Below are 24,035 nucleotides of genomic sequence, written 5' to 3'. Positions count from 1 at the left end.
GGGATTCCTTCTCCAGGTCCACCCTGAGGACTGGCCTCCTGATCCCACCAAGGTCAAGTTGCTGAGATGGAGGGAACAATCTGAATTCTCATTTCAAGGACATGATGGGCAAATGTGAGGACATCAATTTTTATTTTTTATTTTTATTATTATTATTTTTTAGATGGAGTCTCATTCTCACTCCAGGCTGGAGTGCAGCAGCGTGATCTTGGCTCACTGCAACCTCTGCCTCCTGGGTTCAAGCGATTCTCCTGCCTCAGCCTCCCAAGTAGCTGGGATTACAGACATGTGCCGAGGTGGGCGGATCACCTGAGGTCAGGAGGTCGAGACCAGCCTGGGCAACATGGTGAAACCCCATCTCTAGTAAAATACAAAAAAAAAAAAAATTAGCTGAGCGTGGTGGCGTGCACCTTAGTCTCAGCTACTCGGAAGGCTGAGGCAGAATTGCTTGAACCTGGGAGGTAGAGGTTGCAGTGAGCCAAGATGGTGCCACTGCATGCCAGCCTGGCAACAGAGTGAGACTCCATCTCAGAAAAAACAAAAACAAAAAACCAGCATAGCTCAGCAGAAAAGCTATGTTCTGAGATGAAGCCCCACCCATCTTACTTACTTGGTGCCACCCTGTAAGTCTGTTTGTTCACAAGGTGCAGAACGGGGATGTCTGGTTCCTGCCATTTCCCAAGCACCAGCACAGACCTGGCCCACGGTAGGCATTTGTGCATTTTCGCTGATTGAATGAGTGATTTAAGAGGCCCTGGGGCTGGCCCAACAAGCGTCCTCCAGTAGGAGGAACTGCCTGTCTCCAGTCGAGATGGACCATGCCACACACACAGACATCTCCCATTGGATCGGGCCCAGGCTCAGATAAACTGCAACACAGATGAAAGGCTAATAAAGAGTCTAATGATCAAAGGAAATAGCAGTTTACAAAAAACAAATAACAAGATTCAAACTCAACAGTGAAAGAAATTCAAATCAACATGACTGATACATGGTCAATAAATAATCAAAACATTAAAATTTTATAATAATGAAGCTGGGCGCGGTGGCTCACACCGGTAATCCCAGCACTTTGGGAGGCCGAGGAGAGTGGATCACCTGAGGTCAGAAGTTCAAGACCAACCCGGCCAACATGGCAAAACCCCATCTCTGCTAAAAATACAAAAAAATTCAGCCAGGCGTGGTGGCGCATGCCTGTAATCCCAGCTACTCAGGAGGCTGGGGCAGGAAAATCACTTGAACCCAGGAGACGGCGGTTGCAGTGAGCCGAGATTGCACCACTGCACTCCAACCTGGGCAACAGAGTGAGACTCTGTCTCAAAATAAATAAATAAATAATAAATAAATAAATAAATAAATTTAAGATATAAATTATAATCTCCAGGGTAATCACTAAGGAAATCACTCAAAAATATACAGAAAAGGGGCTGGACACAGTGGCTCACGCCTATAATCCCAGCACTTTGGGAGGCTGAGGTGGGCTGATCATGAGGTCAGGAGATCAAGACCATCTTGGCTAACACAGTGAAACCCCGTCTCCACTAAAAATACAAAAAAATTAGCCAAGTGTGCTGGTGCGCGCCTGTAATTCCAGCTACTCAGGAGGCTGAGGCAGGAGAATGGCATGAACCCAGGAGGCAGAGGTTGCAATGAGCCAAGATCGTGCCACTGCACTTCCAGCCTGGGCAACAGAGTGAGACTCTGCCTCAAAAAAAAAAAAAAAAAAAAAAAAAAAGGAAATGAGGAGGCAGTTAAAACAATATACTACAAGAAAATAAACACAAAAGAAGGCATTAATGGAAGAAAAAGAAAAATATATAGAAAACAAATAGCAAAATGGCAGAAGTCATTCATTATCAGTAATTAGTTCAGATATAAATGGATTAAATTCTCCAATCAAAAGACAGACTGGCAATATAGATTTAAAAAACATGATTCAACTACATTATGATATGTAGAAGAGACTCACTTCATATCCAAAGACAGAAATAGGTTGAAAATGCAAGTATGCAAAAAGATATTCCATGCAAATAGTACTAAAAGAGAGCTCGGGTAGTTACACTAATATCAGACTTAAGTGACTTTATGTTACACAAATAAACTTTAAGTCAAAAAGTACAAGAGACAAAGATTATATATTGACACAAGAATCAATAATCGGCCAGATGCAGTGGCTCACACCTGTAATCCCAGCACTTTGGGAGGCCGAGGAGGGCATATCACTTGAGGTCAGGAGTTTGAGACCAGCCTGGCCAACATGATGAAACACCGTCTCTACTAAAAACACAAAAATTAGCTGGGCTTGGTGGCACAAGCCTGTAATCTCAGCTACTCGGGAGACTGAGGCAGGAGAATCGCTGGAACCCAGGAGGTGGAGGTCGCAGTGAGCCTAGATTGTGCCACTGCACTCTATCTAGCCTGGATGACACAGTGAGACTCAGTCTCAAAAAAAAAAAAAAAAAAAACTAATCATCAAGAAGCTATAACAGAGATGTTAGTCAAAGAACAAAAAATTTCTGTCAGATGGGGAATGAATTCCAGAGTTCTACTGTATAACATGACAAAATAACAATGTATAGTATGTATAATTATGCACTATGTATAGTTATGTATAATAAATACACTGTACAGTAATGTATAGTATTCTTGAAAATTGTTAAGGAGATTTTAAGTATACTCGCCAGAAAAATATGGTAAGCATGTGAAGTAATACATATGTTAATTAGCTGGATTTAGCTATTCCACAATGTATGCATACTTCTTTCAAAAATTGTTTTAATTGATGCATAACAGATGTACATATTTTGGGGGTACATGTGATAATTTAACACATGCTTATAATTCATAAAGATCAAATCAGTGTAACTGGGATATCCATCACCTTAAATGCTTGTCTTTTTGCTCAAAACATTCCAATTATTCTCTTCTAGCTATTTTGAAATATACAGTAAATTACTGTAAACTATAGTCACCCTACTAATCTACCCAACACTAAGCCTAATTTCTTCTATCAAGCTGCATATTTGTACCAATTAATAAATCTCTTTATCTTCCATCTACACATTTCAAAACATGTTACACTAAATGTACCGTAGAAAAACATGTTACACTAAATGTACCGTAGTTCCCCCTTATCAATTTCACTTTCCAGTTTCAGCTAACTGCAGTCAATCACCCTCTAAAATTATACCAAGCGCAGAAGGCTTGCCTTGGCCCCCAAAGTGCTGGGATTACAGGCATGAACTACCGCACCCGATCTAATATCCTACTTTCAATAATAAACAACTACACAGAAGGCCAAAAGAAAGTAGGGGAACTGAACAACACTATAAACCAACAAAACACTTTACTCCACAACAGCAGAATATACATTCTTCCTAAGTACACATGGAACATTCTTCAAGATAGACCATATAGTATATGATAGGCCATAAAACAATTCTTTTTTTTTTTTTTTTTTTTGAAAGAGAGTGCTACTCTCTTGCCCAGGCTGGAGTGCAGTGGCACAATCTCAGCTTACTGCAACCTCTGCCTCCCAGGTTCAAGCGATTCTCCTGCCTCAGCCTCCGAGTAGCTGGGACTACAGGTGCATGCCACCATGCCCGGCTAATTTTTTATATTTTTAGTAGAGACGGGGTTTCACCGTGTTAGCCAGGATGGTCTCAATCTCCTGACCTCACGATCCACCCACCTTGGCCTCCCAAAGTGCTGGGATTACAGGCGTGAGCCACCACGCCCGGCCAAAACAATTCTTAATAAACTTAAACATTGAAATCACAGAAAGTATCTTCTGACCACAATAAAAACTCCTAGGTATAATATCCAAGAGAACTGAAAACAAATATCCACACAAAATCTTGCACACAAATATCCACAGCAGCATTATTCATAATAGTCAGAAAGTGAAAACAGGGCTAGGCACAGTGGCTCACGCCTGTAATCCCAGTACTTTGGGAGGCCGAGGCAGGCGAATCACTTGAGGTTAGGAGTTCAAGACCAGCCTGGCCAACATGGTGAAACCCCATCTTTACTAAAAATACAAAAAAATTGGCCGGTTGTGGTGGTGGGTGTCTGTAATCCCAGCTACTCAGGAGGCTGAGGCAGGAGAATTGCTTGAACCTGGGAGGTGGAGGTTGTAGTGAGCTAAGATCACGCCACTGCACTCTGGCCTGGACAACAAAGGGAGACTCATTTTCAAAAAATAAATAAATAAAATAAAATAAAATAAACACATAAAACCTTCTAGAGAAACTCGATGTGGGCTGGGCACAGTGGTTCACGCCTGTAATCCCAACACTTCGGGAGGCCAAGGTGAGTGGATCACCTAAGGTCAGGAGTTCAAGACCAGACTGGCCAACATGGTGAAACCGTCTCTACTAAAAATACAAAAATTAGCCGGGCGTGGTGGCAGGCACCTGTAGTCCCAGCTACTCGGGAGGCTGAAGCAGGAGAATCGCTTGAACCCAGGAGGCAGAGGTTGCAGTGAGCCAAGATCATGCCACTGCACTCCAGGCTGGGTGACAGAATAAGACTCTGTCTCAAAAAAAAAAAAAAAAAAAAAAAAAAAAAAAAAAAAACACCCGAGGAAGAAATGGCAGCAAACCAACATCAACGACCAGCCCCCCAGAAGGGGGGAAAAAAAAAAAAACTCACAAAAAAAAAAAAAAAAAAAAAAAAAAAAGTAAAGAAAATACAAACATTAGCCGGGCGTGGTGGCATGAGCCTGTAATCCTAGGTACTTGGCAGGCTGAGGTAGGATAATTGCTTGAACCCGGGAGGTGGAGGTTGCAGTGGGCCGAGATCACGCCACTGCACTCCGGCCTGGGTGACAGAGCGAGACTCTGTCTCAAAAAAAAAAAAAGAAAAACAACAACAAAAAGAAAAACTCGACGTGAACGATCGTGCCTTCTAGGAATTTTTTTTTTTTTTTTTTTGGCGGGGAGGGTCAACAATTAAAATTGCTCTTTAAACAAACTTTTACTTAGGGATCTCAGATGAGTCTGGAACATTGGCCAAAGACAAGAAAACTCTACCAACTAAACCAAGCAAACGTTTTAGTGTTGCAAAGTCCATAGGGATGGTAAGAATAAAATAGGAGAAGCAGCAGAAACTGCTGATGCACCAAGAACAATTCCACACAGCAAAGGCTGCACGCAATCAGGGAGGGGGATGGAGGGAAGGATATTTCCTCCTTTTTAGATCAGTTTCTTTTCTGAGGACAAGTGCTTTCTGTGTCACCCTAACAATGTAAGAGCCCACTAAGTTTAGGACGCACAATGCCGGCCTTTGTTCTACTCCAGTGTTGACGGTTTTTGCTGTTCCAGTTTTGGCTGCTTCTCAAGATCACGAAGCCTAGGGCACTCTGCAAGGGTTTCTGCAAGTTCAGCAGTTCATTGCTGGAGAGTGGGGCGGGGTTGGGGGGGTGGGGGGGCGACCGGCAAGGGGGAGCACTTTCAAGTCCATCAGAGGAGAAAACGGGTCATTGCTAACGGAAAAAAAATGACACAGCTTCTCAACTATTCCTCTTCATCCTCACATGCATCTTCTCCACACTGATGACTCAGTTCTCTTCTTTCCTCACCTTAGTGCACGAAAGTCATCTCATCTCAGCATCCTAGCACTCAGTCCATGGCCTGACGCACAATGGATTCTCAGAAAATTAGGTGTTTGGCACTACTGTACATTGACATGCACCATACCAAATGTTTGAATGCTTCTATGAACATCATCTTCCTTGCCTTTTGCATACACAAAATCACACACAATTTAAAAAAAAAAATAGATTCAGAGGGTACATGTGCATGTTTGTTACATGAATATACTGCATACTGCTGAGGTTTCAGCTTTTAGTGTGCCCATCACCTGAATAGTGAACATTATACTCAACAGGTAATTTTTCAATCCTCACCCCGCTTTCAACCTCCCCACTTTTGGAGTCCCCAGTGTCTGTGGCTTCCTTCTGTGTATCCAAGTATACCCAGTGTTTAGTTCCACTTGTGAGAGTATGTGGTATTTGACTTTCTGTTTCTGAGTCATTTCATGTAGGATATGGGCCTCCAGCTCTATCCTTGTTGCTGCAAGAGATATGGTTTCTTTTTTTTTTTTTGAGACGGAGTCTTGCTCTGTCACCCAGGCTGGAGTGCAGTGGCGCCATCTTGGCTCACTGCAAGCTCTGTCTCCCGGGTTCACGCCATTCTCCTACCTCAGCCTCCCGAGTAGTTGGAACTACAGGAGCCCGCCACCATGCACGGCTAATTTTTTTGTATTTTTAATAGAGACGGGGTTTCACCATGTTAGCCAGGATGGTCTCGATCTCCTGACCTCGTGATCCGCCCACCACGGCCTCTCAAAGTGCTGGGGTTACAGGCATGAGCCACTGTGCCCGGCCGATTTCGTTCTTTTTTATGGCTGCACAGTATTCTATGGTGTATGTATCACTTTTTTTCTTTTTTTTTTTGAAACGGAGTCTTGCTCTGTTGCCAGGCTGGAGTGCAGTGGTGTGATCTCGGCTCACTGCAACCTCCACCTCCCAGGTTCAAGTGACTCCCCTGCCTCAGCCTCCTGAGTAGCTGGGACTACAGACACGCACCACCATGCCTGGCTAATTTTTTGTATTTTAGTAGAGATGGGGTTTCACCATGTTGGCCAGGATGGTCTCAATCTCCTGACCTCGTGATCCACCCACCTCAGCCTCCCAAAGTGCTGGCATTACAGGGGTGAGCCACCGCGCCCAGGCATTTTTTTTTTTTCCTGAGACAGTCTTGCTCTGTCATCCAGGCTGGAGTGCAGTGGTACGATCTTGACTCACTGCAACCTCAATTTTTGTACTTTATTAGTAGAGACGGGGTTTCATCATATTGGCCAAGCTGGTCTCAAACTCCTGACCTCAAGTAATCTGCCCGCCTTGGCCTTCCAAAGTGCTGGAATTACAGGCGTGAGCCACTGCACCCATCCTATATCACATTTTCTTTATCCAGTCATCTGTTGATGGACACTTAGGTTGATTCCGTAACTTTGCTATTGTGACTAGTGCTGTGATAAACATATGAGTGCAAGTGTCGTTTTGATATAACAATTTCTCTTCCTTCGGGAAGATACCCAGTAGTGGGATTGGTGGGTTGAATGGTACTTCTATCTTTAGTTCTTTGAGAAATCTCCATACTGTTTCACGTAAAGGTTTGACTAATTTACATTCCCACCAACGGTGAATAAGTGTTCCCTTTTCTCTGCATCCTCACCAACATTTGCTATTTTTTGACTTTTCAATAACAGCCATTCTGACTGACATGAGTTGGGATTGCACTGAGTCACATACATTTCTGTTGAGAATGTACCTACATGTCAAATTGATGGGTCACAGGGAATAGATACGTCCATTACAGTAGATAGGGCTAAACAGTTTTAAAGTTTTATCATCCTATAGCCACATGTCAGAATTCTCCTGTTCCATCCTTGTCAACACTTGAGATTGCCGGTATCTTAAATGTTTGCCATTCTAGTCAGTGTGTAATGGTGTCTCCTTGTGGGGTTTTTTTGTTTTTTTGAGACAGAGTCTCTCTCTGTCACCCAGGCTGGAGTGCAGTGGTGCAATCTTGGCTCACTGCAACCTCCGCCTCCCCGTTTTAAGCAATTTGCATGCCTCAGCTTCCCAAGTAGCTGGGATTACAGGCACGCACCACCATGCCCAGCTAATTTTTATATTTTGAGTAGAGACAGGGTTTCACCATGTTGCCCAGGCTGGTTTAGAACTCCTGAGCTCAAGTGATCCTCCCACCTCGGCCTCCCAAAGTGTGGGATTACAGGCGTGAGCCACTGTGTCCAGTCTCCTTATGTAATTTAAAATTTAATTTTAAAAAGATTTTTGGAGATGGGGTCTTGCTCTGTCACCCAGGCTGGAATGCAGTGGTGTGATCATAGCTCACTGCAGCCTAGAACTCTTGGCCTCAAGCAATCCTCCTGCCTTAACTTAGCCTCTTGCATAGCTACAACTACAAATTCATGCCATAATGCCCAGGCAATTTTTTATTTTTTGTAGAGGTGGAGGTCTCTATGTTGCCCAGGTTGGTCTCAAACTTCTGGGCTCAAGTGATCCTCCCACCCTGGACTCCGAAAGTGCTGGAACTACAAGCATGAGCAACCGAGCCAGCCTCCTTGCGTTTTTAAATTTGGGTTTCCCTGGTTCTAATGAGGTTGAGCACCTTTTGATATGGTGTCCTGACCTAGATATCTTTTTTTTTCAATTTTTGCATTTTAAATTTTTGTGGGTACATATAGACATCTTCTTTTGTAAAGTGCCCATTCAAGTCTATTGCCCATTTTAGATGTGTGAAGTATTCTTTACCCAGTCTTGAAATGAGCCCTCGATCAGTTATATGCGCAGCAAATATTTTATTCCACTGAATGGCTTCTCTTTCATTCTTATTTTTTTTTCTTTGAGACAGAGTCTTACTCTGTCACCCAGGTGGAAGTGCAGTGGTGCGATCTCAGCTCACTGCAACCTCCTGGGTCCAAGCGATTCTCCTGCCTCAGCCTCCCAAGTAGCTGGGATTACAGGCACCCGCCACTATGCCCAGCTAATTTTTGTATTTTTAGTAGAGATGGGGTTTCACCATATTGTCTGGGCTAGTCTCGAACTCCTGGCCTCAAGGGATCCACCCACCTCAGCCTCCCAAAGTGCTAGGATTACAGCTGTGAGCCACCACGCCCAGGTCACTCTTTTTTTGGTAATCTCAGATGGGTAATACATTGACTTCATAACAAGGTCTCAGGGTGGCACATCTCACACATGCACGTGAACACTCAATCATCATGCTTATGAACCACAAAGGATCATTTCACTCTATTAATGGTATATTTTGATAAAGAAAAGTCCTTAACTTTAATGTAGCCCAATTTATCAACATTTTCTTCTACAGTTGGTGCTTTCTGTATCCTGTTTAAGAAACTGTCCTCTTTGGGAGGCCAAGGTGGGCAGATCACGAGGTCAAGAGATCGAGGTCACCCTGGCTAACACGTGAAACCCCATCTCTACTAAAAATTAGCCAGGCGTGGTGGTGGACGCCTGTAGTCCCAGCTACTTGGGAGGCTGAGGCAGGCGAATGGCGTGAACCCGGGAGGCAGAGCTTGCAGTGAGCCAAGATGGCACCACTGCACTACAGCCTGGGTGACAGAGTGAGACTCCGTCTCAAAAAAAAAAAAAAAAAAAGAAAGAAACTGTCCTATAGGCTGGGCACAGGGGCTCACACCTGTAATCCCAGCACCTTGGGAGGCTGAGAAAGGCAGATTGCTTGAGTCCAAGAGCTTGAGACCAGCCCAGGCAACACAGTGAAACCCTGTCTCTACAAAAAAATGCAAAAATTAGCTGGGCATGGTGGTGTGCACCTGCAGTACCAGCTACTTGGGAGGCTGAGTGGGAGGATCACCTGAGTCCAGGAGGTCAAGGTTGCAGTGGGCTGTGATTGCACTACTGCACTCCAGCCTGGGTGACAGAGTAAGACCCTGTCTCAAAAAAAGAAAAAATCTTCCTTTATTCCAAAGTCATGAACATATTCTCATATGCCAGCTTTGAGAATTTTTATCATTTTGTATTTCACATTTGGATCCATAATCCACACAAGATACATTCTTCACTTTTTAATTGATGTGTAACTTACAGTACATAAATACATATATTCATACAGTATATGTACATACTTTATATATATCATTGTTTTATTTTAGAGACAGGGTCTGGCTGTGTCACCCCGGCTGGAGTATAATGGTGCAATCTTGGCTCTGCAACTTCTGCCTCCCAGCGTCAAGTCATCCTCCCACCTCAGCTTCCCGAGTAGCTGGGATGACAGGCGTGCACCACCATGCCCGGTTAATTTTTGTATTTTTTGTAGAGATGGGGTTTCACCATATTACCCAGGCTGGTCTCGAACTCCTGAGCTCAAGCAAGCCACCCGCCTCAGTTTCCCAAAGTGCTGGGATTACAGGCATGAGCCACTGCACCTGGCCTAATTTATTTATTTATTTTTGATAGAGACAGAGTCTGTCTCTGTCATGTAGACTGGAGTGTAGTGTCATGATCACAGCTATTTGCAACCTTGAACTCCTGGGCCCAAGCAACCCTCCTGCCTCAGCCTCCTGAGTAGCTAGGACTACGGATTCACACCACCATGCCCAGCTAATTTTACATTTATTTTTTATTTTTTATTTTATTTTATTTTTTTGTGGAGACAGGGTTCTTGCTATGTTGCCCAGGATGGTCTTGAACTCCTGGGCTCAAGCAATCCTCCTGCCTTGGCTTCCCAAAGTTCTGGGATTACAGGCGTGAGCCACTGCACCCAGTTTAATTTATTTTATTTTAGAGATACAGTCTCTCTCTGTCACATAGACTGGAGTGTACTGTCATCATCATAGCTTCCTGCCACCTTCAATTCTTGAGCCGAAGCAATCTGCCTGCCTCAGCCTCCCGAGTAGCTACGACTACAGGCACACACCACCATGCCTGGCTAATTTTAAAATATTTTTGTAGAGACAGGGTTCTTGCTACCTTGCCCAGGTCGGTTTTGAACTCCTGGGACCAAACAATCCTCCTGCCTCAGCCTCCCAAAGTGCTGGGATTCCACGAGCCACCATGCCTGGCTCTAAATGCACAAATCTTAAGTGTTCAGCATGATTGATTTTTATGTACATATATGTACATTTAGTATAAATGTGTGTGCATATATATATATACGCATATACACATATATGGTAACCATTACCAGATCAACATATTGAATATTTCTTACATTCTAGAAGTACCTCCTCCAGTCAATAACCCTAAAGGTTACACTACTCTGCCTCTATCACCATCAATTATTTTACCTGTTCTTGAACTTCACATACATAAAATCATATTTTTTTGAGACATAGTCTCGCTCTGTTGCCCAGACTCGGGTGGTGTGATCACAGCTCACTGCAGCCTCAACCTCCTGGGGTCAAACAATCCTCCTGCTTCAGCCTCCTGAGTAGCTAGGACTACAGGTATGTGCCACCATACCCAGCTAATTTTTATATTTTTTTGTAGAAACAGTTTCATTGTGTTGCCCAGGCTGGTCTCAAACTCCTGGGCTCAGGTGATCCGGTCGCCTCGGCTAACAAGGCGCTGGGATTACAGGCGTGAGCCACTGCATCCAGCCAAATCATCAATTTGTGCACTTCTGCATATATTTTGTTCAACATTATGCATGTGAAATTCATCCATGAACTACCGCTACATGTATGTTGTTGCATGCTATATGCCTGTAGTAGTTCATGCAGTTCAGTAATCTTTATTACTATATAATATTTCATCATATGAATAACTATTACTTATTTATCCATTCCGCTGTTGATGAGCATTTGAGTTATTTCTTGTTTCAAGGTATTATGAATAAATCTGCTATGAATTTTTTTTTTCCAAGACAGTTTCACTTATTGCCCAGGCTGGCACAATCTCGGTTCACTGCAACCTCTGCCTCCCGGGTTCAAGCGATTCTCCTGCCTCAGCCTCCTGAGAAGCTGAGATTACAGGCAGATGCCACCACACCCAGCTAATTTTTAGTAGTGACGGGGTTTCACCATGTTAGCCAGGCTGGTCTTGATCTCCTGACCTTGTGATCCGCCCGCTTCAGCCTCCCAAAGTGCTGGGATTACAGGTGTGAGCCACTGTGCCAGGCCAAAGTGGTACATGAAAACTTTCACTCCGCCACGAGGAAGACAATTTACCCAACCTGTTCAATACAGTTCCCGCTCAACAAACCCAAATTTAGCATCTTCTATGTGTCAGGCAGTATGCTGAGCATTGGGACCTCAAGGATGAGGAAGATGCAGTCTCTGCCCCAGAGGAGCTTACAGCAGCAGGAGGTTTCTGTCATGGGATAGACCCAGGGCTCACCAAGACTCAAGCAGATGATGAAGCCGGGGGCTCACTGGCCCAATCAGCATATTCAGACTGGCTGGCTGCTCATGAGGCTCTTGGGCCAGGGCTGCCTGCTCAGTGGGCAGCTGACTCTAGCTGCTGCAAAATGCCTTTCACTCAAAGGTGCTATCTACCAGTGGTTATACGGCATTCCAATTTTACCTGGAAGGGAGATGCAGCTACCAGCTGTTTCTTCCCTCTCCCAACCACAAAGTAACACATTTTTCATTTGTCTGTGTGTTGTTTCCAGGCTTTTGCTTTTGCCAGTCCCCTCCCTCATATGCCTTGAAACAAGCACTTTCAAAGACGAAGACATAAACAACAAAAGGGTGCAGGCTGAGGTGGGTCATCTTCTCTGCCTGCGTCTCCAACTCTGGATCCCGCAGTTACTGGACTCAGGCTATGGCTGACTCCTTCATCACAGCTAAGATGCTGCTGGGTTTAAGGCACTGTGACTTTCTGTGCCACTAAGACTGACAAAAAGCTGCCAAGTGAAAGATGACACAAAGAAAGACACAAACTGTGGGACCTAGCCCAACTTCAGAGCTGTTAAAATGTGAACAAAAATGCATCCCGGAATGGATGGAAACCGATCATTCTGGTTGGTGTGATCTGCTCCAGTGCCTACCGTACGTGTCCTGACAGCGTGGGAGGGGATATGAAGGCCCTCCAGTCAAATAGGAGATAGCGTTAGCATCCAAACTTTACTTTGTTCTCTCTTTCCCTCCTGGGGCCCAATATCCGCCAGCCAGGACCTGTTTCTCCTCCATCTCACATTCTTTCCAGGTTCAGGACTGAAGTCGTCTTGTCGTTCAGCTCCTTGGCTTGGCCATGCTCACTCTACAATGCAGCCCATGGATGGCGCCCCCTCTGCCCAGCACATCCCTCTTCCTGGGCTCCTGTCTCCCCGAATCCTGCAAACCCCAGCCCCAGCCTTTAGCGTTCAGCCGCCCTCCCCGCCTCCCTCATCCTCCCTCGCTTCCTCGCAGTGAGATTTCAACATGTCATCTCAGTTTTTTTGTTCTTTTACTTTCCTGACTACAAGAAAAATAAAATAATCTGTCTTAAGTGTAGCCATGAGGCCAAATAATTACGGAATCCCAAGTGCTTTGGGCCCTGATGTCAAAAGAGCCAAAATGAATTCAGAATATTACAATGGTGCTGTTTTTGCGAATACTGCTTTTTCAAGACGCCTTATTCCTAACATCATGTTTTACATCCATCCTTTTAAACAAATATTTAATAGCCTGGGAATGCTGGCGAGGGCAGCGGCTCCGGTCAGCAAGGACTGAGTTCACAATTTGAAAGATGAAAGGAGATGCATTCTACCCACAAAGAAAAGTAAAACGGTCTCCAGCATCATAAACTCCACATCCATCAAACCGGGCAGGGGCTGGGAATAGAAAGCCTTTCTGGAAAGAAAACACCAACTACCCTTTGCACCCTGGGGAACATTAAAAATCAAAACAAAACATGCCACATCAACCAAAACATAAACCAGTTCTCAAATCAATCTAAGGAAAGTTCCACCCCACCAAGGCCGGCCATGCAGTGGCCTGTGGAGAGGAGGGCCCGGCTCACGTTGGAACCCGAACCACGCGGGGTCGCAGGAACCTGAAAAGCGCCAGAGTAGCCCGGCGGCCGCACTGGGGCTGACCTGCAGGGCCTGGACCAGCCAGGAGTCCCAGAGAAGTTCAGTGCTCTCTGAGCGCTAACCACGGGCCCCTGCGGTTCCTCGGCCTCAGTTTTCTTACCTGTAAAATGGAGCCGCTGATCCTGCCTCCTGAGTTGTGGAGCGAGGCCTGCACCTGGAAGCCTTGGCCACGGAGGGCGGGAAGGGCAGGGCTCCCGGGGCGAGGGAGGGTGGCGGGAATTCGCACGGCCTCAGAGGACGGGGCCAGCTAGCCGGGAAAGGAAGGAGGAGCAAGCTCCCCAGGCGGCGCAGTGGGAGGACCCCAAGAGTTGCGTCCCTAGATCCAGGGCCGCCAACGTTGCACCTAAACATCCAGCTCTGGGGATTGAGTTCCGGCTCCAAGCCAAACGGCCGGCGCACAGCCGCCACCACCTCCAGCCGCCGCCAGCTGGGGAGCTCGCCGGCCACGTGCGCACCCTCTTCCTGCCCGCCCTCCACGTGCGCATCCACGTGCGCATCCACGTGCGCATCCACTTGGGTGGGAGTTTGCTGGCGGAAGCTCCTGCCCCCAAGCAGGCCTGGGCCACTCGCATTTGTAGCTTGCATTTACCAAGACAGTGAGACCGTGGCCTGGCGCTTTGCCTCATGCCTATAATCCCAGCACTTTGGGAGGCTGAGACGGCACGATTGCTTGAGCCCAGGAGTGAGAGACCTGCCTGGGCGACATGGCGAAACCCTGTCTCTACTAAAAATACAAAAATTAGCCTGGCGTGGGCCGGGCGCGGTAGCTCACACCTGTAAGCCCAGCACTTTGGGAGGCCAAGGCGGGCGAATTGCCTGAGGTCAGGAGTTCCAGACCAGTCTGGCCAACATGGTGAAGCCCTGTCTCTACTAAAAAATACAAAAAAAATTAACCGGGCGTAGTGGCTGGCGTGCGCCTGTAATCCCAGTTGCTCGGGAGGCTGAGGCAGGGGAATTGCTTGAACCAGGGAGGTGGAGGTTGCCATGAGCCGAGATCGCGCCACTGCACTCCAGCCTGGGCGATAGAGCAAGACGCCGTCTCAAAAAAAAAAAAAAAAAAAAAAAAAAAAAAGGCCGGGCGTAGTGATGCAGTGCCTGTAGCCCCAACTACTTGAGAGGCTGAGGAGAGGATCACTTGAGCCTGGGAGGCGTAGGTAGAGGTTGCAGTGAGCGGAGATCGTGCCACTGTACTCCAGCCTGGCGAAAGAGCAAGCCCCCATCTCTAACACACACACACACACACACACACACACACACACACACACACACACGTGAGATAGCTGTGTCTGTTTGGCAGTGAGGAGCTTCCCTTTATGGGAGATTTACATAATTATTCATAAAGGAGCGGGAGGGCCGGGCGCGGTGGCTCACGCTTGTAATCCCAGCATTTTGGGAGGCCGAGGCGGGCGGATCACGAGGTCAGGAGATCGAGACCACGGTGAAACCCCGTCTCTACTAAAAATACAAAAAAATTAGCCGGGCGTGGTGGCAGGCGCCTGTAGTCCCAGCTACTTGGAGAGGCTGAGGCAGGAGAATGGCGTGAACCCGGGAGGCGGAGCTTGCAGTGAGCCGAGATCGCGCCACTGCACTCCAGCCTGGGTGACAGAGCGAGACTCCGTCTCAAAAAAAAAAAGAAAAAAAGGAGCGGGAATGGGCATTACTGTTAAGCATGTTGCGGGGTCTCCCAGATGTGCATGTGCATGCTAGTACACCACATGACATGTCTCATTAGCATTTTAATTCCTCACCCAGGGATGTGTTTTTTAGCATTAAAATGAGCATCGGTCATTCCAAGGACACTCTAATCATGGGTTTCTGCACTTGTGTGAATTTGGGGATTTTCCCTTCTGCTGTTCATCCTCTTTGCTGCAGGATGTTCTAACCAGGAGCCTGATGCAGTTTATGCACCAGTGAGCGGTTTTTTCTCTCCATCAATCTGGCAAGTTCATTACCCTTTAAAGGAGGCTATGACCACCGTATCTAACCGACCTCATTTTTCCCCTCAGAGACTTTGGGTCCATGTTCTTATGAAATGTGGAGGGCTGGGTCATTTTTTCTGGAGCTGCTTCGTGCTGAGACAGGACCAGGGCCCGAAAGTCTCTTCTTGCCTGATTTAAAGTGATAGGGGTCATATCCTCCACTGGGATAAGTTGAAATCCTTGCATAACTATCAATCTAGGAATTGTTGTAACCTAGAAGACACAGACTTTAAAGAAGCTTAAACAAGCAAGGACCAAAAGTCAGTAGTAATAAGATGGCTATTGTATGTCCCATGAAAGGTAGCAGAATGAAGCATCACATCATTATTCAGCAAGCAGAAGAACAAAAGCGCTCCTACTAATAGGAGACCTGAGATGGGACTACCTTATGTTAAAGTAATATTAATCTCTTTATTTGGGGTGTTGGTATCTTTTCTTGAAAATGAATGTTAGGTCTTCTATAGGCTTACAAAAGGATTTTTAATCTTTAATTGTTGATGAAGAGTCCTGTGGAAACGTAAGGGAAACAGTTTTTATCCTAGAGAGATGCACCCAGCTGGCAATGTCCTGGACCCTCTGGACTATGGTGTGTTATGGTGGTCAGCTGGGCTTTCGAGAGTGCTCCTATGAGAAAGGGTTCAGTTGGTTTCATTGGTTTTAAAGAAGCCCCCAACGAGAGTAGCAACAAGGGAGTTAGGCATTCACGTCCTCGAGTCCGCAAATTAAAGGTTGGGTGGCTGGGCACGGTGGCTCACGCCTGTAATCCCAGCACTTTGGGAGGCCGATGCAGGCGGATCAAGAGGTCAGGAGATCAAGACCATCCTGGCCAACACGATGAAACCCCGTCTCTACTAAAAATACAAAAAGTTAGCTGGGTGTGGTGGCGGGCACCTGTAGTCCCAGCTACTCAGGAGGCTGAGGTAGGAGAATGGCGTGAACCCAGGAGGCGGAGCTTGCAGTGAGCCGAGATTGCGCCACTGCACTCCAGCCTGGGCAACAGAGCGAGATTCCGTCTCAAAAAAAAAAAAGAAAAAAAAGGTAAAAAGTTTGGGTAAAATGTCTGGTCTGGGTTTTTCATCAATTCCCGTGGCAGTGCAGTGTTTGGCCTACTAGGGTCGAGGGCAACATGTAAGGACTGACAGGCCGTCCCTGTATGTAATAGAAAATTAGCTACACCTGCCACACCCAGGATCACTGGATTCCTCTGTAGTAATGGGGACTGAATGACAGCCAGTGTTAGCCTTGGGTCTCCTCAGTCTTTAGTCAGGGCCATCAAGGAATTGGAAGCTGCCGTCTCCCTCCGGAGTTGGGGGCAGTCCCGCTTCCGGTGACTGGCATCTCTGCATTGTGGATATGGTCTAGGTGGAGCGGACTTTTGGGCATTTTGCCCCTTGGCCTGGCAGTTTTGGGGCCAGTGTCCTGGTTTTAAGTGTAGCAGGTGTCCCCAGATTGGGGCTTGGTCTGGACTGGCTTGTTCTCTCTGATAGCGAGGGCCAATAATCGGAGGCCTGGCTTATGTCTCTTGCCTCTTCCCTCTTTCACTTTTTAGCCTCTTGTACTCTGTCTCGTTATAGAAGACTTCAAAGGCTACATTAAGTAGCTCATTCATTGGTGCCTGGGGACTTACAGCCAGTTTTTGTAACTTTCTCTTAATATCTGGAGCAGATTGACTAATAAAATGAGTCCCCAGAAGAATTTGACCTGCCTCAGAGACAGCGTCTACATTGGTATATTTTCCTAATGCCTTTGCAAGGCACCCCTGTGAAGACTCAAAAGGACCATAGAATATTTCAAAGGGGCTGGGTTGGAGATTGGTCTTGGGAGCCGGTCTTGGAGGAATGCTAGAGGCAATCACTTTAATAAGGACTCAGAAGTCTCTTGCCAGAGCTTCGCCAGAGTTTTCTTTACAATTAGCTTTTTTTAGCTTTCCTGAGGGTGGAGGTCTCCAGGAAGCATGTAAATGGTCACTTACTCCTAGAGTGTTAGCACTTGCTGGGTTATTTTGGAAACAAAGGAGGGGCCATTGTCGCTTTGGAGTGGTGTAGGTAGCACAAATCGGGGAATGATTTCTTTTAAGAGGCACTTGTGCCTTTTCTGTTTTGGTGGAGTAGGCTTCAATCCATCCCATGAAAGTATCTGTAGAGACCAGTAAGTGTTTAAATCTTTGTACTGGTGGAACTTAGGGAAAGTCTAACTGCCTGTCTTCCCCTGGGTACCTTCCTCTCCTCTGTACTGGCATCAGTAATGGAAGTGGCCTTATTTTCCTTTCTGGGTTATTGATAGAGTAAAGTGGTCTCGCTCTAGTGTCTGCTTTTGCAGTAGTAGCTAAGCCTATTCCCTTAAGGGTTCATGTGACCAAAGCATTAGAGAGCCCCTTCCTAGGTGTCTGTAACCCCCTTTGATTAATTTGCATTGATGACCTTGAGGTATTAAAAATTTTGAATTTCGGGGCCGGGCACGGTGGCTCACACCTGTAATCCCAGCACTTTGGGAGGCTGAGGTGGGCAAATCACGAGGTCACAAGATCGAGACCATCCTGGCTAACACAGTGAAACCCCGTCTCTACTAAAAATACAAAAAAATTAGCCAGGCGTGGTGGCGGGCGCCTGTAGTCCCAGCTACTCGGGAGTCTGAGGCAGGAGAATGGCGGAGCTTGTAGTGAGCCGAGATAACGCCACTGCATTCCAGCCTGGGCGACAGAGCAAGACTCCATCTCAAAAAAAAAAAAAATTTGGATTTTGGGTCCACCATCATTAGGGTCTTGGTATTATCCCTGTTCAGTTGCCCACTCCCTTTCAGTTTGTGTGTCTGCAGGCACTAGCTCAGGAGCCATAGTTTCTGGGATGGGAGCCCCTGCTACAAATGGAAGGGATGCAGCTTGTTTAGCAGTTGCATTTGCTAAATTATCATTTTTTTAAATTGTTGTAGAGTTCCCTCTTTGGTGTCCCCTGCGGTGCATAACATGAACTGGTAACTGCTTAGTCTTTGGGCTAAGTCTGACATTGAGAAAAGAATGTGAACTGGAATGGTCCCTGCCTCTTTGTTAGTTAATTCCCTACGAGGGAGTAGCCTGTTTTCTGGTTTAAGTGGGTGTCCTAGCACGACTGGGCCCTTCTGGGAGTGCTGGGTGAACAGGTTGATATGGAGGAGGTGCAGTAGAAGACTGCAAGTCTGGTGAGGAAGGACCACTAGCAGGAGTAGAGGCTCTAGAGGTTTGAGGAATGATTCTTGGACTAGATTTGAAGAAGGAGAGCTGTTAATGGGAGGCATACTTCCTAATACAGTGTCACGAATTACATCAGATTCCCTTGAACCCTTTCTAAACAACATGGGCATAACATATTTGTCACTGGTCTCTAAGACACTTGTGGGTTTTAATTTTTTTTTTTTAATAGAGATAAGTCCTCACTATGTTGCCCAGGCTGGTCTCCTGAGCTCAAGACAGCGTCCCACCTTGGCCTCCCAAAGTCCCAAAGTGATTACAAGCATAAGCCACTGCGTCTGGCAGAGACTTGTCTTAATATAAAACCGTTTGGTTAGAGGGAGGAATAATGTCAGGTTGCCCTGGGCCCTTGGGGAATTTCTGACCTTCCTTTCCTTTTATAAAAAGGTTTAATTATAAAATGGTATTGTTGGGCCGGGCGCGGTGGCTCACGCCGGTAATCCCAGCACTTTGGGAGGCCAAGACGGGCGGATCACGAGGTCAGGAGATCGAGACCATCCTGGCTAACACGGTGAAACCCCGTCTCTACTAAAAATACAAAAAACGAGCCGGGCGTGGTGGCAGGCGCCTGTAGTCCCAACTACTCAGGAGGCTGAAGCAGGAGAATGGTGTGAACCCGGGAAGTGGAGCTTGCAGTGAGCCGAGATCGCACCACTGTACTCCAGCCTGGGCAGCAGAGCGAGACTCTGTCTCAAAAAATAAATAAATAAATAAATAAATAAATAAATAAATAAAATGGTATTGTTTAGGGGCCATGCCTTATTACAAAAGAAGAGAAGTCTCTTTTTTTCTAGTCCATTCAGTTTAAAATAAGACCAATTTTGGAGAAAGCATCTGAGGGGGCAGTGAGCAGAGGGTTGGTTACTGTATTAGTCCGCTCTCATATCGCTATAAAGAACTACCTGAGACTGGGTAATTTATAAGGAAAAGAGGTTTAATTGACTCATAGTTCCACAGGCTGTACAGGAAGCATGGCTGGGGAGGCCTCAGGAACTTACAATCATGGCAGAAGGCAAAGGGGAAGCAAGTACATCTTCACATGGTGATAGGAGAGAAAGAGAGTGAAGGGAGAAGTGCCACACACTTTTAAACCATCAGATCTCATGAAAACTCACTATCATAAGAATAGCATGGAGGAAATAGCCCCCATGATCCAATCACCTCCCACCAGGTCCCTCCCCCAACATTGGGAATTGCAATTCAACGTGAGATTTGGGTGGGGACAGAGACCCAAACCATATCAGTTACCCATCTTGATTAGTAGCCTAATGTCAAAAAAAAAAAAAAAAAAAAAAAAATGAAGAAGGCTCTAAGCCTGAAGAGACAAAATTTAGTTTGGACGTCCCCTTACTTTCGCTTGGGCTTCCCAGGCCCTGTTGTCCCTGGTGTCAAGCGTACCTTGATGGCCAGCTGACAGTCTTCCCGAAAGTGGTTTTACCAGTTTTCCCACAAGGAGAAGTACCACTTCTAGTCCCTGTCTTTACAGTTATTGGTGAGTGACCAATGTGGAATGAGGCAGATAAACTTCTTTTCCTCATTCAGCTGAGGGAGTCTTTTCCTGGGCTTAGACTCTTCTGGCCTTTTCTGTACGTCTGATGTTCTCTTATTAAAGGCCCAGGGCTTGGGTGGGCAGCCCTAGAGCTGACATTTGTATGGTACCATGATCTCTCTACATCCCATTTTCCTCTCTTAAAGAGCAACTGTATGAAGGGAAAATGAAGCAGGGGAAAAAAGAGCAGCTTAAGGATCTGGAAAACAGCCAAGCCTACTAGGGTTGGGGGAGAATTAATTGATTGAAAGGCCCGTTTTCGGCCAGGTGTGTGGCTCATCCCTGTAATCCCAACACTTTGGGAGGCCAAGTTGGGCAGATCACGTGAGGTCAGGAGTTTGAGACCAGCCTGACCAACATGGAGAAATCCCATCTCTACTAAAAATACAAAATTAGCCAGGCATGGTGGCGCATGCCTGTGATCCCACCTACTCGGGAGGCTGAGGCAGGAGAATCGCTTGAACCCGGGAGGCGAAGGTTGCAGTGAGTCGAGATCGCACCATTGCACTCCAGCCTGGGCAACAAGAGCGAAATTCTGTCTCAAAAAAAAAAAAAGAAAGAAAGAAAGAGAGGCCCATTTTCTATTTGCCTGATTTTTGCTTTAAAACATTGACAAAGTTGTCTGATTAGGGATACAAAAAGGCTGAGATCCCCAATTTTGAGATCTTTTACTTGGTCACGATAAGAATGTTCATACAATCTAATGTGTTCCTGACAGACAAGACATTTGACAGGATTCACCCAAGAAACCAGTTGGGAGATCAAGGAATAAAATTCATCGCCCCACCCATAAGGATTAAAGAACAAAAGTAATGGTTATCAGCAGCAGAAGACGGATTGGAAGGTCACCTGGCATTATGCAGCCTGGGCTTTTTCCCTGTCACTTTCATATGTGCCAGCTGTCAGGCTGGTCTAAGACAGCCACATGCTACTTGGAGGGAGTCTAACTTTCCCATCTCCATGAGTCACCCACAGGTGATGGAGCATGACAGTCTTAGCTGAAGGGAATTCTCAGGTGGCCAAAAGGAGGATATAAAGAGGAGGAAGATTAGACCTGTAGCCACGAGGTGGTGAGATCATTCTTACCTCTTGACTCAGTTTACCCAGGTCCTGCTGCACTGCCAACTTACGGTGTCATTGGGCCAATTCAGGTTCTTGACTGCTGCACAAAAGAATTTGAGAGCAAGTACAAAGCAAAAGTAGGTAAAGAAGTTTATTGCAAAGCGAAGCTATGCTGGGATGGCTGGGCCAGAGCGGGCTGCTCAGAAGTGAGACAGAGTTGTCTGGCAGTGAGGTGCTTCTCTATATGGGAAATTTACATGATTATTCATAAAAGGGTGCGAATGGGCATTGCTGTTAAGCATGTTGCGGGGTATCCTCGGTGTGCATGTGCTATTGCTGTACATGCTAGTACACACATCTCATTAGCATTTTAATTCTCCACCCGGGGTGTGTTTTTTATTTTTTTTTTGAGACAGAGTCTCGCTCTGTCGCCAGGCTGGAGTGCAGTGGCATGATCTCGGCTCACTGCAATCTCTACCTCCTGAGTTCAATCAATTCTCCTGCCTCAGCCTCCTGAGTAGCTGGGACTGCGGGCACCTGCCACCACGCCTGGCTAATTTTTGTATTTTTAGTAGAGACGGGATTTCATCATGTTGGCTAGGATGGTCTCAATCTCTTGACCTCGTGATCCATCCACCTTGGCCTCCCAAAGTGCTGGGATTACAGGTGTGAGCCACCGCGTCTGGCCTGTGTGTTTTTTAGCATTAAAATGAACGTAGGTCAACCCAAGGACACTAATCATGGGTTTCTGTGCTTGCTTGAATTTGGGGATTTCCCTTCTGCTCTTCATCCTCGTTGCTGCAGGATATTCTAACCAGGAGCCTGATGAAGTTTACGCAGTTGCCAATCAGTCAAGTTCGTTCCCCTTTAAGGGAGGCCACGACCACCCTATCTAACCGACCTCAGTCCGACAGTCAGATCTTTCCATGGTGGAGACGCTGCAGATGTGTGTATTGAGAACCACTGTGTGTATTGGAAACAACTCTGCTCAGAACCATCAGCCATGAAAATCATTTTCCACGTTTTGTTTTGAGAAGAGAGCTGTCCTGGACATGTTTCTTTCTCTCTCTCTCTCTGTCTCTCTCTGTCCCTTTCTCTCTCTCTCTCTCTCTCTCTGTGTGTGTGTGTGTGTGTGTATGTGTGCGCACATGCGTATTCCCATTAGGAGATTTCAGCCCTCGGATTCACACTCAACAAATACTGGTTGAGCCCAGGCCCTGCACCTGGCATTGGGTTAGGCTGCTTATACAAATTATTTTGTCTTATTCTAAACCAACCCTGTTATCAACAAAAGCTCACACCCTAGACTTTTGGGGAACTGATTTTTAATTAGGCATCACAAATAACTAATTAATTATCCTCCTGTGTGGTTCTCCAGGCAAGAGGGCAGTAGAGCTGAACTGAGCTTTGCCAGAGTGTGGCTGGGATGGCCGTCCCCTGAGGAGCCCCTCTTCTGAGGCCAGGATATGATGGGTGGGAAGGCAGCCACCTTGGGGGTTGGCAGTCTCTTCCCATCAAGGGGAAGGCCCCTGGAAGGAGCAGAAAATAATTACTACTTTGCCTTTGCTTTTTTTGATAAATTCCTGCAGGAGTTTGGGCCCATTCATTCATCTGACTTCCAGTTGTCTGTCAAAAGGACTACTGACACCAGGGCATGGTGGCATACGCCTGTAATCCCAGCACTTTGGAAGGCTGAGGCGGGAGGAGGGCTTAAGTCCAGGAGACCAGCCTGGGCAACATAGTGAGACTCCATCTCTACAAAAAATTTAAAAACTAACCAGGTATGGTGGCATGTGCCTCTGGTCCCAGCTACTGAGGAGGCTGAGGCAGGAAGATCACTTGAGCCCAGAAGGGCGAGGCTACAGTGAGCTGTGATTGCACCACTGCACACCAGCCTGGGCGACAGAGCTAGACCCTGTCTCAAAAAAAAAAAAAAAAAAAAAAAAAAAAAAAAAAAAAAAAAAAAAAAGACTGTTGAAGAGGTAGAAAGAATCCCCTCCAAACTCCTTACTGTTCTTTGCAGAACTACTGCTATTTAAAATGTTTTAAATCTATATAGGTAGGTCCATTTTAATACACACCATTTGAAAGTTTAATATAAAGAGACAAAGCCAGCCCCAGGCAAAATTGGATAATAACTTACAAAAGAATAACCCTCGTTCAGTGTGCAAATTGCCTCCAGAAACGTGACCTCATTTGATCTTCACAGCAGGCTGGAGGGCACTATTACTAGCTTCATTTTTCAGATGAAGAAACAGGCTTGGCGGCCCTTCTGCCAGGTTCAGGGCCAGGCACTGGGTTATGAGAGCCGGGATTCCAGCCTGGGGCTCTTGTTGCTACTGGCCTGTCTCTCCCCTCATCTCTCGGGGTTTTGCCCTCACTTTAGGGATCCACTGCCCTAACTTCTTTGTGTTCAGGCTCTGTGTCCTTGAGACCCTCCACATTCCTCCCAGAAGACCCTGGAAGGAACAGAAAAGGAGCTTTGGCAAACAGGGCTGCTTTAGGTAGTTTTAGGGCTGCTTTAGGTACAGCAACCCCAGCACAGAGGACCCTTGCAGGGCCTGGCCACATCCAGCCAAGGACCTCCCCGATCTCCTCCTCTTCCTCCTCCTCTCCCTCCATCCCTTCCCTTCTTCTCC

General features: G+C 46.4%; 1 protein-coding gene and 1 non-coding gene across 2 annotated transcripts in view; both read right to left on the bottom strand.

Annotated features, from left to right (window-relative positions):
* Window positions 1-14,168, bottom strand: part of FAM178B (family with sequence similarity 178 member B) — a 112,563-nt gene extending 98,395 nt beyond the window's left edge. Inside the window, exons 1-2 of the mRNA XM_058428100.1 lie at window positions 13,920-14,168; window positions 13,684-13,774 (exon numbers count right to left, since the gene is read on the bottom strand). Coding sequence (XP_058284083.1) covers window positions 13,684-13,774; window positions 13,920-14,168 — 340 coding nt within the window. The remainder of the gene's footprint in view (window positions 1-13,683; window positions 13,775-13,919) is intronic.
* Window positions 8,728-8,830, bottom strand: LOC116484391 (small nucleolar RNA U13). Its single transcript, XR_004252563.1, has one exon. It is a non-coding gene; the product is annotated as a small nucleolar RNA U13 (small nucleolar RNA).
* Window positions 14,169-24,035: the final 9,867 nt, after the last annotated feature.

The sequence above is a fragment of the Hylobates moloch genome, unplaced genomic scaffold (genome assembly GCF_009828535.3).
Source record: "Hylobates moloch isolate HMO894 unplaced genomic scaffold, HMol_V3 SCAFFOLD_15, whole genome shotgun sequence".
NCBI classification, from domain to species: domain Eukaryota; kingdom Metazoa; phylum Chordata; class Mammalia; order Primates; family Hylobatidae; genus Hylobates; species Hylobates moloch.
Note: the sequence above shows the minus strand (reverse complement) of the source record. Positions and strands in the feature narration are given on the sequence as shown.